This window comes from Pongo abelii, chromosome 4, assembly GCF_028885655.2.
Source record: "Pongo abelii isolate AG06213 chromosome 4, NHGRI_mPonAbe1-v2.0_pri, whole genome shotgun sequence".
Lineage (NCBI taxonomy): Eukaryota > Metazoa > Chordata > Mammalia > Primates > Hominidae > Pongo > Pongo abelii.
The window spans coordinates 181,205,717-181,221,096 of NC_071989.2; the positions used below are offsets into that span (position 1 = coordinate 181,205,717).

Below are 15,380 nucleotides of genomic sequence, written 5' to 3' on the forward strand. Positions count from 1 at the left end.
AGGGAGGATAGAGAAGGCACTTGGGTACGATACCAGGGCCAGCAGACAGAATGGTTTGGCAGAACCCATGTGCAACTGGAGCTCTGGAAGCTGTCACTGTGTACTCAGCAGCTCCTCTGACAAGGTCTACAGGGACCACCAATGGAGATGTTACCATGTTCCAGGAATATCTTACATGAGGGTAGATTCTTGTCATATTGGACTCCCCCTAAAGCAGTCCATGAGATGTGGCCTTGGGTATAGGTACTTAATTTGAGAGTTGGTCCTAGGAAATACAAGTAAGGAAGTAGAGAGAGAAAGAAGGAAAAGGGAGAGGCCAATTATGAGCAAGTTATTGCTCGGGGCCATGGGGCTTGATCTGCCAGGGACTCTCTGAGAGACCACAAAGACAGTGCCTCAGAACGGGTCCCTCTGGGGATGCGTGCATTTATCTATTGACTCCCAGCCCCTCCCTACCCAGGGTATTAACTCCTCTCCCTTTCTGGGAAGCTGTTGGCTTGCAGGGACCTGTGTGTAGGCGCAGGTGAATTTAGGCGGATCAGAGGCACCGGCAGCGTCTGCTACAATTCTAAAGACAAGGCAGAAGTCAAAGCTACCCTTGATCCTGGCTTCTTTGGCTGAGCATCGGATGAAGAAGTTAGCTGGCACTGATAGAGGCCACAACATATGAAAGATATCTACCTTTTTTTTGAGACAGAGTCTTGCTCTGTCACCCAGGCTGAAGTGCAGTGGCATGATCTCGGCTCCCTGCAACCTCCGCCTCCCACGTTCAAGCGATTCTCATGCCTTAGTCTCCCAAGTAGCTGGGATTACAGGCATGCACCACCACACCTGGCTAATTTTTGTATTTTTGTAGTTTTAGTAGAGATGGGGTTTTACCATGTTGACTAGGCTGGTCTCGAACTCCTGGCCTCTAGCGATCTGCCTGCCTCGGCCTCCCAAATTTCTGGGATTACAGGTGTGAGCCACTGTGCCTGGCCTGAAAAATACCTATCTTTGAACACAGGAATCACACTCAGCTCAAAGAGATGCTCGTGTTTACATACAGGGGACCTGGAGCTGGTGGAGTAGAGTAGATTTTCATCTTGTCCCTACTTCCCTGTGGGATACACGCCTGTTGGATGGAATGGTGGGTGGAATCACCCATGTTAAGATCTTGTTCTCTCTGTTTTGTCCAGCACTGCGTGGCTGAATTCACACAGGTGAAAGGTGTGCTCGCTATTATGGGCTGAATTGTGTCCCCCTATCCAAATTCGTATGTTGAAGCCCTAACCCCCAATACCTCCAAATGTGACTGTACTTGGAAACAGGGCCTTTGAAGAGGTGGTTAAGGTTAAAATGGGTCATTAAGGTGGGCTGAGTTTGGATGTATGTCCCCACCCAAGTCTCATGTTGAAATGTGATCCCCAATGATGGAGGTGGGGCCTGGTGGGAGGTGTCTGGGTTATGGGGGCAGATCCCTCATGAATGGCTTGGTGTCCTTCCCATAGTTATGAGTTCCCACAAGATCTGGTTGTTTAAAAGTGTGTGGTGTCTCCTCGCCACTCTCTCTTGCTCCTGCTCTCGCTATGTGACGTGCCTACTCCTGCTTTGCCTTCGGCCATGAGTAACCCTGAGCCTCCCCAGAAGGCAAGCAGATGCTGGCACCATGCTTTCTGTACAGCATGCCTAACTATGAGTCAAGTAAACCTCTTTTCTTTATAAATTACCCAGTCTCAGGTATTTCTTTTTTTTTCTTTTTTGAGACAGAGTCTTGCTCTGTCACTCAGGCTGGAGTGCAGTGGCACTATCTCGGCTCACTGCAAGCTCCACCGCCCGGGTTCACGCCATTCTCCTGCCTCAGCCTCCCAAGTAGTTGGGACTACAGGCGCCTGCCACCATACCCGGCTAATTTTTTTTTTTTTTTTGTATTTTTAGTAGAGATGGGGTTTCACTGTGTTAGCCAGGATGGTCTCGATCTCCTGACCTTGTGATCTGCCCGCCTCGGCCTCCCAAAGTGCTGGGATTACAGGCGTGAGTCACTGTGCCCGGCCAGGTATTTCTTTATAGCAATGCAGGAATGGCCTAATACATGGGCCCTAGTTCAATATGACTGATATCCAAATAAGAAGAGGAGATTAGAAAACACACAGGGACTGAGGGATGACCCACGTGAGAAACAGTGAGAAGGTGTCCATGTGGACACCAGGGAGAGAGGACACAGAAGAAACCAAACCTGCTGACACCTTGATCTTGAACTTCTGGCTTCCCAAACTGTGAGACAATAAACTGCAGTTGTTTAAGCCACCCAGTCTGGTATTTTGTTATGGCAGCCATCACAGATGTACACTGCAATTCCCTGGTAGGCTCTCTCTGGACTCGGAAGATCTGATGAACGCTCATGACACCCTGTGAGTTGGGAACTGTCACCTCATTTTACGCATGCAGAACAGAGCCTCAGGAGAGCTGAGGAACACACAGCGGGTCCTGGAGAAAGCCTGTCGATCGGAGGAGAGTCAAAGGCAGCGGGGTGGGCTTCAGAGTCACCTAATCTTGCCTCTCAGAAAAGAAACCCCTGGCTGGGTGTGGTGGCTCACACCTGTAATCCTAGCACTTTGGGAGGCCAAGGCAGGTGGATCACCTGGGTCAGGAGTTTGAGACCAGCCTGGCCAACATGGTGAAACCCTGCATCTACTAAAAATACAAAAAATTAGCTGGGTGTGGTGGCATGCGCCTGTAATCCCAGCTACTCGGGAGGCTGAGGCAGGAGAAACGCTTGAACCTGGGAGGCAGAAGTTGCAGTGAGCCGAGATCGTGCCATTGCACTCCAGCCTGGGCGACAGAGCAAGACTCTGTCTCGAAAAAAAAAAAGACCCTGCTTGGAGAAGGGCTGTGTCCAGGGTGAGAAATTGCAGAAGGAGCAAAGATGGCTGTGGGCACTTTATGGACCTTCTGGGAGAGGGATGGCAGCCACAGACTCAGCGCCAGGATGCAAATGCTGGGCTCCTGGGCCTGTAGTCCTGGGTTCTAGTCTTGGCTCTGTCACTTACTGCCTGAGTGGGCTGGGGCAAGCCACGTGCCTCAGATTCCACATCACAGAAGGAAAATAATAAGAACAATTTAACACCCACTTGTAGAATTTCTGGAGCCACAAGAGCTAATGCATACAACAGCACTTGATAAATGCTGTGCACTTGGTAAATGCTCCTGTGATTAAATTAGAGTGGAGGTCACTGAGCCAGCGGGATGCACTTGACAGGCAGCACTTAATGAGTTCCACTGGAATCTCCAGGAAAGGCCACTGATAAATGTAAGCTCTTTATGTGAGGATTACCGGCATCTTATCAACACTTGACAGCGCTGGTAAAAATTACAGGCCACACTGGGCACACAAGTCATTGTCAGTACATCCGTGAATTCAACAACACTAATACTTAAGTCTGCATGTGAGGAACTGAAAATAGGGTAATCAATATTAGATGTATCGGTAAGATTTGTCAGGCTTACATTCCTTGCAAAGTATTGTGGTAGAAGTTTTGAACATGTATGTTCTGAACCATGATGAATGGGCGTTTTCGTTTACTAGAGGGAAGCCAAGAGCTACTATGAATAAAAGCAAATGCAAGATCAGAAGCCGGGTGCAGTGGCTCACGCCTGTAATCTCAGCACTTTGGGAGGCTTAGGCGGGCGGATCACTTGAAGTCAGGAGTTCGAGACTAGCCTGGCCAACATGGTGAAACCTTGTCTCTACTAAAAATACAAAAAAAAAAAAAAATTAGCTGGGCATGATGGCGGGTGCCTGTAATCCCAGCTACTTGGGAGGCTGAGGCAAGAGAATCATCTGAACCTGGGAGGCAGAGGTTGCAGTGAGTGAAGATGGTGCCATTGCACTCCAGACTGGGAAACAGAGCAAGACTCCATCAACAAAACAAAACAAAACAACAACAACAGCAACAAAAAAATCACAAGAATGAGGGGAAAGAAAAGAGCGTGGGCTTTAAAACCAGACAGCCCTGGTTTCAAATCCCAACTCCATTGCTTACTAGCTGTGTTACTAGAGGCAATTAATTTACCTAACCCCTGAGTCTCATCTATAAAACATGCTGATAGAAAAAAAAAAAAAGAAAAACCAACCAACCAACCCCATACTGCTGGTATTGACCTCTTGGGACTTCTGTGAAGATCAGTTATCAAGGAGGTAAGGTATCTGACACAGAAGAGGTGCCTATATCATCATCATCATCATCATCATCATCATCATGATCATCATCATCACACACCCTGAAGATGAATAGCCTAGACCAGTAACTTAAGGTGTTTCTGGTAGCCCTACTGCTAGAATGCTGTGGTTCCATTAATGAATTTTGAAGGCTAAGATAAAGTTGCAATGAGCCAGGAAGCAAAACTGGAGAAGAGAAAAACAGAGCATATGGATCTATCATAAGAAAACAACATCTAGCCAGGTGAGTGGCTGACGCCTGTAATCCCAGAACTTTGGGAGGCCGAGGTGGGCAGATCACCTGAGGTCAGGAGTTCGAAACCAGCCTGGCCAACATGGCAAAACCCTGTTTCTACTAAAAATACAAAAATTAGCCAGGCGTCATGGTGGGCGCCTGTAATCCCAGCTACTCGAGAGGCTGAGGCAGGAGAATCACTTGAACCTGGGAGGCGGAGGTTGAAGTGAGCTGAGATTGAGCCATTGCACTCCAGCCTGGGCAACAGAGGAGCGAGGCACTGTCTCAAAAAAAAAAAAAAAAAGAAAAAAAAGGAGATGATGTCTCAGATAACCCTCACATTGTGATATACTAGGCACTCAATACATGTGTATAGAATGAATGAGTATGAAGGAGCAGATTTTTCTATAATGGATGAAAACGTAATTCAGAATTTTCCGAAATCTCATCCCTTTAGCCCTTGACTCAGATAACAGCAAAGTGAAAACATAAAAGGATGTCCTTCTAGTGAAACATCAAGATACTTCAATGCCTCTGGAAGCAGAGGCGAGAGGATGCAGAACTAGCCTCTTGACTGTAGTACACAGCAAGGCCTGGGCCAGATGTTGTGCCTGGTGGAGCTGCTGGCAAGCTGGAATAAGGGAAAAGGAAGGAGGAGGATGGAAGAAGGAAGGAGGATGGAGGAAAGGAAGGAAGGAGGGGGAGAAGGAAGGAATGAGGGAAGGAAGGAGAGAGGAAGGAGGAAGGAAGGAGACAGGGAGGGAAAGGAGGGAGGGAAGGAGGGAAGGAAGAAGGGAAGGAAAGAACAAAGGAAGGAGGGAGGAGGAAGGAAGAAGGGAGGGAAAGAAAGAAGGAGGGAAGGAGGGAAGGAAGGAGAGAAGGAAGGAGAGAGGAAGGAGGAAGGAAGGAGACAGGGAGGGAAAGGAGGGAGGGAAGGAGGGAAGGAAGAAGGGAAGGAAAGAACAAAGGAAGGAGGGAGGAGGAAGGAAGAAGGGAGGGAAAGAAAAAAGGAGGGAAGAAGGGAAGGAAGGAGGGAAGGAAGGAATGAAGGCGGGCAGGCAGCCAGGCTATAGTCCTTCCTGGAATACAGCCAGGAAGGACGGGAGGAGCCCTAGAGAGGTACGCTGGAGTGAACTGATCAGTGGTGCCCACTGCCCTGGGCCATCAGACAGTGCTCTGTGCCAGGGACCAGAGCTGTGTTCTTTAAAGGAAAGAGGATGGTGACGACAACTCTTCAGAGCCTAGAAAAGCAGCCGCCACACACAACCATAGTAGATCCGGGAGTATTTTATTTGTTGCAGAGATGAATAAATTAAACCTCGGCCTCCCAAGGTGAGGTGGGGAGGGTCTGACCAACTCTTACGCATGACAGAGTGAATTTGGTGATACCTCTGATTGGCCCACCTGCTTTTGAAAGTGTCTCAAGAACCATCTTTGCCAAACGTTTCCAACCCCTGGCCCTAGCTGCCATCCCCTTACTTACAGGTTTTCTTGCAAATATGAGAAAGAAATATCTTGAAGCTCTAACCCCAGGAGGAAAGGAAAGAGAAATGCAGGAAGAGAATCTGGGGAACAAAGTAGACAAACAGAGGGAGTGGGAAGAAAAGGAGAGAGAAGAAGCAAGAACGGAGGTGGGAGGTGATAAAGAAAGGCATACAGCCAGTTACACAAGACCACATACTGTGGGATTTCATCTATATGAAATGTCTAAAACAGGCACATCTATGGAGACAGAAAGTGGATTGGTGGCTGCCTAGGGCTGGCAGGTTGAGGGGAAATGGAGGGTGACCGTTGATGGGTAAGGAGTTTCTTTTTGTTCTGGAATTAGATACTGTGAGGGTTGTGCAACCCTGTGAATATCATAAACCACTGAATTTCACACTTCAAATTGGTAAACTGTATGGTATGTGAACTATAAAGCTGTTAATCTCCGCCCCACCTCCACCCACCCAATGAAGTAGGAGGTGACAGGGGAGAAGTAGGAGGTGATGCCTGGAATCAGGAATCACAAGTAGGCAAAGGAACACCAGGGCCACTCACCTCGACCTTCAGGCCCGCCTGGAAGCTGATGCCGTCTGGGATGGTTGTCTGGAATTCGGCGATGGTGTAATACTCTTCCTCCACTTGAGGCGGGATGGGCGGCTTCGGCAGGTTGAGGCCTCGTGGCTGGTACGATCACACACAGGGTTATCTCCAAGGCTAAGCGCACTCCTGCGACCCTGTGTCAGGGGGAGACTAAGGGCCTGGGGCATGCAATCACCCTCAAGGGGGTGCTGGGAACCTAGCTGGATTCTAAGGAACAACAGAAATAGGACCATGCAGATTGTCACTCCTTGGTGAGACCTCACTGGCCCATCAGCTTTAGGGCGATGGGAAGAAACATGGGACATTTGGGTACAATCATGAGAATTTGCAGCAAGACAATATTCTCTGAAATAAGTGGCAGTGAGGGTTGTGGAGGGAGCTTAAGTTTGTTAGTAGATCTATCTGGGTTGGAAACACTGATGGTGGGAGTGACCTTGGGCAAATCACCCCCTTCTGGAGCCTCAGTTTTCTCTCCTGCAGAGTGGGCATAACAGCGTCTGCCTGGTGGGGTTGCTTCGAGTATTAAATTAGTTAATGTTGTGAGGCACTCAGCACACCGCATGGCATGCGACAGGTGCTTGATAAATGGCAGACATTAAAAAAATACAACCCCAACAGAGCAAGACCCCGTCTCAAAAACTAATGCAAACAAATTAAAAAAACCCCCAAACCCAACAACCCATTGTTCAAAGTATTGGCTAAAAAGGTACCTAGAGAATTTTACATAATGGAGTATGAGCGCAGAATATCAGAATGGGACCACAGATGATATTTGTGTCTCATCTCAGCTTGGGCCTCAAGTCGCTTGACTTGAGAAGACTGATCTAAGACCAAGAGAAGGGCCCAGGGAGCAGAAAGCAGGTCCCGAGGCCCAACTGTCACAGGAGCACTCTGGCCCCGTGGGCAAACTGTTTCACCTGCCTGCACCTCAGTCTTTCCACCTGGGAGTGGGACTAGCATTTATACAGCCTGCTTCACAAGGCTTTCGTGTGGACAGGAAAGAGAGCATTTCTGGAAGGGCGAGGGGTGTGTGAGGGGCTAGTGGACACCCCTCACAGCCCTCAAGTCAGTGGCCACTCCCCAGTAGCAAGGGTCCACTTACAATGGTCATGTCCCGGCGAGGAGGGGGTCTCTGCCTCATCTTTGGTGATCCTATGGAGAAATGAGAGCTTATTACACCATGTGCTACAGATGAGATTCCTGAGCTGGGTACCAGGCCGGGTCTATTTTCTCCTGCAGAAGATTGAACACAGGCGTCTGCATGCTGCTGCAACCCTCCCCGTGAGAATAGCCTGGGCAGGAAGGAGCTGCTCACGTGTGGCTCATAGTTGGCTCAGGACTCTCTCGACGTAGCTTTTCTTGGATCTTTTCTACACAGGAATGAAAGGGGATGGTGCTGGATCCTCAAGTCATGGAAATTCTCCAGAAAGGGCAAAAAGCAAAGTCTTCAGAATAACACAGAGATGGGTCCCAATCCAGCTCTGAGGCTCACAGCTGCTGGCATTGGACAGGTGATTGGATTCTCTGAGCCACAAGGCCCTCATCTGTAGAACTGGCATAATGTGTGTCACCCAGGGCAGCGGTGAGGATGAAAGGAAACATCTGTGAAGCTCTTGGCATGCGGAAGGCATGCAGTAAATGTTAACTGCCCCTGGTTTTGTGCTCTAGAACGACCCAAACGCAACAATACACAAACACACCGAACCAAACACACTTGGGCTGATGACTCAGGGGTTTATACTCTGGAGGCAGCTGCCCTGGCTCTGGGTCTCAGGGCCAGGAGGATGAGGACTTCACAGTGGTCCAAGGCTCCTGGCTAAAGGCAGAATGTTGGCCAGGTTCAGCACGGGTCCATACAGAAGGGTAGTTTGGCGTTGGGGTGTGGAGGAGACTGCTAATCCCTTAAATTCCTATTTACCTGTCTTCTATTAGAATAAATAGCAACAGAGTATTGGCCAAGACACTTAGCTGTCTATATAAAGCCTTCATTTTCCAGTCACCCTTGCAGCCAGGTATTGCCATGTGACTCGGTTCTGGCAGTGGGATGTAAGACAAAGTAGAAAGTGTGTAGCTTCTGAGCTGTGCACACAGTAGCCAGTGTGACCACTGTGAGATAGCAGAAAGAATGCAACCTGGGATAGGAAAGCAACGCCTTTTTTTTTTTTTTAAATGGAGTTTCGCTCTTGTCACCCAGGCTGGAGTGCAATGCACTGCTTTTCATCGGCTGGACTAGTAGTGAGCCGTTCTGGATCAGGTGGATGAGGGCAACAAGATAGATGCGGAGTAATAAGACTCTTGACTGCCCAGAGCTGCCATATTAACCCTGAACATATACACAGACAGTTTTGTGAAAAAGAAATACATATCTAGATTGTTTATTGGATGTGTGTATATGTGTATATTCAGTGGTGGTGGGGGGGGTGTCTTTGTTTTAGCATCTGAATCTATCTATCTATCTATCTATCTATCATCTATCTATCTATCTATCTATCTATTTTTGAGGGACAGGGTCTCGCTCTATTGCCCAGGCTGGAGTGCAGTGGAGCAATCACAGCTCACTGTAGCCTCAATCTCCTGGGTTCAAGTGATCCTCCCACCTCAGCCACCCTAGTAGCTGGGACTACAGGTGTGTGCCACCACGCACAGCTAATTAAAAAATTTTTTTTTTTGTAGATAGGAGGTCTCACTATGTTGCCCAGGCTGGTCTCAAACTCCTGGCCTCAAGTGATCCTCCAGCCTCAGCCTCCCAAAGCACTGGGATTACAGTTGTGAGCCACTGTGCCCAGCCTGAACCTATATACTAACAAAGACATTGAGGTTGCAGATGTTCATTTGCTCCTCTAGAGTTAATGGGAATACACCTATCCTTTCGGCCATGATTGACAGATTAGAATCACACAAACTCGGGGATGGCCAGAACCCCTGCCACAGCATGTGAGAAAACATGATCAGTGACTTCTCAGGGCAGCTGAGCAAAGTATGAAACTTGGTTGAGGGACTCAAGAAGTTCACTGCCACTTAAAAACAGCTGGAGAAGCCCCGCCAGGGGCAGTGGCCTCATCTCTGTGGGTAGCTGGAAGTCCTTTCTCAACAGAGTTCACCTGCCCTGCACGGCCAAGGCAGGATCATGGGCACTGTGCGTAAGTCCTGGGCACCAGTGTGCCCATGCAGACATGGTATGGTAGCCAGTGTGACCAGGCCAACAACAGTAATGAACTCTACTCTCAGGTGTGTTGGGAACATTAAATAGTAAAATATACACGAGGAAGCTTTGAAAAGCAAGATGGGAGAGGCACTGTGTTGGAGTAAAGCCCACAGGGTCATCTTCTTCCTCTGGCTTAGAAACGAGGCCACATGGAGCAGTAGAGAGCACAGCACTCCCCAGGTTCGAGTCCCCGCCCCTGCCGTCTACTAGCTGGGGCCCTTGGGCACACCCTCTTCACCCTTCAGACTCTCAATCTGTAAAACAGAAAAAGTAGTAATTCCCTCAAAGGTAGTTATGAGGAGTCAATTAGACTAATTAGAAGGTTTCTGGCATGTAGCAGGTGCTTGAAAAAGAGTAGCCAGTGTTACCACTGTGAGATAGCAGAAAGAATGCAACCTGGGATGGGAAAGCAAAGCCTCCCTTTTTTTTTTTTTTTTTTTTTTAAAATGGAGTTTCACTCTTGTCGCCCAGGCTGGAGTGCAATGGTGCATCTTGTCTCACCGCAACCTCTGCCTCCCGGTTTCAAGCGATTCTCCTATCTCAGCCTCCCAAGTAGCTGGGATTACAGGCACCTGCCACCACGCCTGGTTAATTTTTGTATTTTTAGTAGAGACGGGGTTTCACCATGTTGGCCAGGCTGGTCTTGAACTCCTGACCTCAGGTGATCCACCCACCTCAGCCTCCCAAAGTGCTGGGATTACAGATGTGAGCCACTGTGCCCGGCCAGCAATGCCTCTTGACTCAGATTCTGCAATTCATGGGCTGAATGATCTAGAACAAGTTACCCTGGATTTTTGGGCCTCTGTTTTCTTATCTGGAGGATGGGGGAACAGCTGGGCTGCTGTGAGGATGAGGGACGACGTGAGAAGCATTGAGCACAGAGCTGGCACACAGGGGGCCCTGAGTGTCAGGAGCTTGGGCGGGTGTCACTCACTCTGCTTGGCGTCACCATCGGGCACCGGGCGGCCTTCAAACCGCCCGTCCCTCTGGCTGCTGAGCAGCTCCTTCTCCCTGCCCACCGTGTTCTGCTGCCGGGAAACACCATCCAAGTCAAGGGCACCCGGGTGGGAGGGTGAGCCGGGGCCTGGCTTCGGGGGCAAGGGCTCCCCACTGTTCTTCTTTAGGTAGGAGGCGGGGGCCCAGCCTTCTTTGCCCTGGTACCTGTGAGGAGGAGGAAGGATGCTGTCAAACTGCTCCGCCAGGCCCAAGGGAAGAAGGCTTGCTCCTACAGGGGATCACATGACAGGTCCCAGGGAGCAGGAACGATGGGTCGTGACTGCCCAGGGCAAGAGGTTGGCACACTGTGCATTTCCTCTTGATGATGCCTAAGCCCTGAGCTTGGCATTTTCAAGGCCTTTCCAACCCAGCCTCTACTTGCCCCTCTCACAGCACCCACCACGTCCCACCCAGTCAGCAGGGCACCAGCCTGGGCTCTGTGCTTTGCTGCCTCTTCCCAGCAGCCCCAGCTCTGGGGCCAAAGCCTGGCATAGACAGATGGAGAACTGTTCACGCTGATTAACATGGAGATTAAACATGCTTTCATATGGGATTAGCAGGTTGAGGGCTGGGTCCAGGGCTTGCCAAGTGTCAGTTGGCCATCACTAAACTGCAGAGTGATTGAGCCCCTGAGAGATCAGCTCAGTGTCCTCCCGAAAGGGAATTCAATGAGTGTCATCATCTCTTAATCCTCTGCAGGAGAGATTCAGTTTTTGAGATAGGGTCTCCCTGTCACCCAGGCCAGAGTGCAGTGGTTCGATCATAGCTCACTGCAGCCTTGAACTCCTGGGCTCAAGCGATTCTCCCATCTCAGTCTCCCATGTAGCTGGAATTACAGGTACACACCACCATGCCCAGCTATTTATTATTTCTTGTAGAGACGGGGTGTTGCTATGTTGCTCAGGCTGGTCTTGAGCTCCTAGACTCAAGTGATCTTCCTGTCTCGGCCTCCCAAAGTGTTGGGATTACAGGCATGAGCCACCACGCTTGGCCAGAATTCAGTTTAATAGCAATGACCAGAGGGGCCAATCTAGACCAGGGGTGTGCTGCAGTCAGTCACACCAGCTGTGACAGCCAGTTGAGCACATCTCTCCCAATCTCTACATTTAGTGACATCACATTGATAGCTTGAAATTGACCACGGTGGCAGTATTTGCACCATGGCAACTGGCAAACACCGTAACTCAGAGTATTTTTCCTTGGAGAGCTGGTTGTTAAACATTTACCGGCACCCACAAAACAGGTGGCCAGACCTTTGGGGAAAGTTGAACAGACCCAATGGCAGGGCCGAATCTCTTGTCAAGAATTAATTTAAGAACTAAATAGCACTGGGTTTTAATGCAAAAAAAAAAGGTCTTTCTTGACTGGAAGCAAATTTAAAAGGAGGTAGAAATCTGCAGTTTAGTGTCTATCAATCTTAAAATACGCTCTGAGAGGGAATATCCTAATTAGAAAGTGCCAGGCTGTATGTAACCCACACCCTCAGTTTGACACAGTTCATTGTTTGGGGACACAGAGCCATAAGATGGGAGGCGATGTGCAGTGCTGACTGGGCTCTGGGGTGAGAAGGGAATGGGCTGAAATCCTGTCACTTTCTAGCGTCAATCAAATCTTGAGATGACTGCAGCCCTTACTGACATCCTAACTATAACCTCGGAAGAGACCTTGAGTCTAATTAAGCCACTGCTGAATTCCAGAGCCACTAAGTTTTGGGACAATTTATTATGTAGCAAGATAACATACTATTCAATATATGTTTGCTATCCTTTTTAAAAAAGTTTAAAAAAAATTAATGTCTTTAAATTTTAGAGACAGGGTCTTGTTGTGTTGCCTAGGCTGGAGTGGCACCATCATAGCTCATCACAGCCTCAAACTCTTGGGCTCGAGTGATCCTCCTGCCTCAGCCTCCTGGGTAGCTGGGACTACAGGCATGCATCACCATGCCTGGCTAATTTAAAAGATTTTTATGTAGAGACAGGATCATGCTATGTTGCCTGGGCTGGTCTTGAATTCCTGGTCTCAAGTGATCCTCTTGCCTTACCTCCTAAAGTACTGGGATTACAGGCATGAGCCACTGTGCTAGGCGTATGTTTGCTATTTGATATGGTTTGGCTGTGTCCCCATCGAAATCTCAACTTGAATTGTGTCTCTCAGAATTCCCGCATTTTGTGGGAGGAACTCAGGGGGAGGTAACTGAATCATGGGGGCCAGTCTTTCCCATGCTATTCTCGTGATAGTGAATAAGTCTCACAAGATCTGATAGGTTTATCAGGGGTTTCCACTTTTGCTTCTTCCTCATTTTCTCTTGCTGATGCTATGTAAGAAGTGCTTTTCACCTCCCGCCTTGATTCTGAGGCCTCCCCAGCTATGTGGAACTGTAAATCCAATTAAACCTTTTTCTTCCCAGTCTGGGGTATATCTTTATCAGCAGCATGAAAATAGACTAATACACTATTACTATCATTATCCGTCTTCAAATTTAAGTTCTGACAGCTCCCTCAGGAAACCTTCCTGACCCCCAGGCTGAGGAGCCTCTCTTCTGTGTACCAAAGTCCCCATGCATCCCTCCAACACGGCCAACCCCCTGCTCTATCACTGTTTATGAGTTTGTCTTCTGCACTGGGTGGTGTGAGCTACTGTGTCTTGCTCACTGTTGACTCCTCAGCTCCCAGAACACGGCTGGGCCTAACAGAGATTCTTGGTGTGTGTTTGTTGAATGAATGAATGAATGAATGAATCAGTGCTACATGCTCAGCCTCCTGGAAATGGCCCGAATGTTCCGCCACATATCACAGTGCAGACACTAGATCGCAGGGACCTTGGCTTCCTCTCTTGCCCTAATTTCCTGTGGTCACACCCTGCCTATTGCGGGTGATCAAGGAGGGGTTCCCAGGACTTTCATTACTAAAACCGAGCAAGTCCCAGGCAACGCAGGACGAGCTGGCCACCCTGCCTGCCTGTGAGGCTCTGATTTCATCGCATAGGTGAAAGGGCTGTGAAAGGTGTTTGGAAGGCAGATGCCCTGCTTTTACCATTGGACTTTGAGAGATGAGGGCAGATTATCAGCCTAGGATGAATTACAGTCCATGAGTGTTTATGCATCATCTTGTTCTCAGAATGGGGCAGGAAGGGGCTGTCACTCACATGGGGCAGCTTTGGTCTCCAACTCCTCATTATGAGAAACATCTGGAGGTGGAAACCAGCCTTGCTTAACAGGGTTGCTGCTATCTGTGGTTCAGTGTGTTTGGAGAAAGTTTTGCTTATTATGGACTTTTAGGGAAGGATATGGGTAGGGAAGGAGGCCAAACAACACAGAGGAGAAGTATCCTTTTATGGTTCAGGCCGAAACTTCACCCAGATGCAATCACTTACTGACCTCTGTGAAGCCAGAGCCCGTGTGACCCCAAACCCACCCAGCAACAGTGGGAGGCAGCAGCTGGTACCTGATCTTCCACCAGCCTTCCAGGTTTTTCTGGATGACCTCCACCACAGCCCCTCTCTCCAGGTTCATTTCATCCTGGTCCCGAGCTGTGTACGGGTAGATGACTGTGTACTTCTCCTCTGTGGGGACAAAAGGAAGCTGGGGTCATAAGAGGACACCAAGAGGCTTGGGATGCCGTAATCCCCGTGATGCCCTTGCCCGTCGGAGGGAGGATTTCCTTCAGAGATTTCTGGGCACCCCCCTGGCCCTGACCTAGCCCTGGACAGCCCTGTGCAAGCAGCAACAGAACACAGGACAAAGGGTAGATCTCGATCCCTCTGAAACTCCTCAGTGCCACACACTCAGCCTCACCTGCTTCAATCTGTGCTTTGAGTTCACCTTCCTTGACCATCTTTTACAGTATTTCCACCCATGGCATTCTCATCCCCCTTATCCCGGTTTCTTGCCCCCCACCCATACCAGTAATTACCTTGTAACACAACATATATTTGGCTTATTTATTGTGTTTCGTAAGGGTGTGTCTGTTTCCTCTGCTGGAATATGAGCTCCAGGAAGGCAGGGCTTTGTCTGTCTTGTTCATTCCTATGTCTCCAGCACTGGGCATGGTGCTTGGAATGTTTAGCAAATCAGTCAATATACAGTAAATGAGCAAGACCTGAAGGCCCGGTGGGAGCCACCTTGCTCGCACAGAGGAGGTTAAGCTGTCTGTGGCTCCTTACTAGCTCTTGCAGGTGGAGACTTCAGGGAGAAGCTGAACTTTGGCAGTGGAGGGTTTCAGGCTGAAATCATTACTGTGGACACAGCTCACGATTTTCATTACCTTGTTGGTAGCTGATCTTCACTTTTTATTAATTATGTTCAAGTCTTTGAATCCAACCATGCTCGAAGCTTCAACTTTCATTCGTGTGACTGGGATGTCTTCTACCCCACTCTCTGCGGTCCCCCGACCCCTGAAACTGTGGGACCATCCTTACGGCCTCACCCTCCTCCCTGAGAGCTGCCCCCAGCTGCGTCCCTCCCACAGTAGCCCTGGAGGGCCTGGGCTCGGCGGGATGGGTTGCTCATCGTTGCACTCTGGCGGGGTGTCCCACAGAGCTAGAACAGCTCCCACCCCCAGTGTTATCTGCTCTGGCAGCTGAAATGGAGAAAAATGGATGTGTGTCTCAAGGGAGTCCGGCAAGGCGAGGAGAGGGCTCTCCTGTTTTGGTTACATTTCCGC

General features: G+C 49.2%; 1 protein-coding gene across 3 annotated transcripts in view; it reads right to left on the bottom strand.

Annotated features, from left to right (window-relative positions):
• Positions 1-15,380, bottom strand: part of SH3PXD2B (SH3 and PX domains 2B) — a 129,539-nt gene that overhangs the window by 14,342 nt on the left and 99,817 nt on the right. For all 3 annotated transcript variants that reach the window (XM_054556237.2, XM_002816199.6, XM_063724397.1), the window contains 4 exons: positions 14,163-14,280; positions 10,658-10,884; positions 7,621-7,670; positions 6,474-6,599 (listed from right to left, as the gene is read on the bottom strand). In XM_054556237.2, the coding sequence (XP_054412212.1) occupies positions 6,474-6,599; positions 7,621-7,670; positions 10,658-10,884; positions 14,163-14,280 (521 nt within the window). The remainder of the gene's footprint in view (positions 1-6,473; positions 6,600-7,620; positions 7,671-10,657; positions 10,885-14,162; positions 14,281-15,380) is intronic.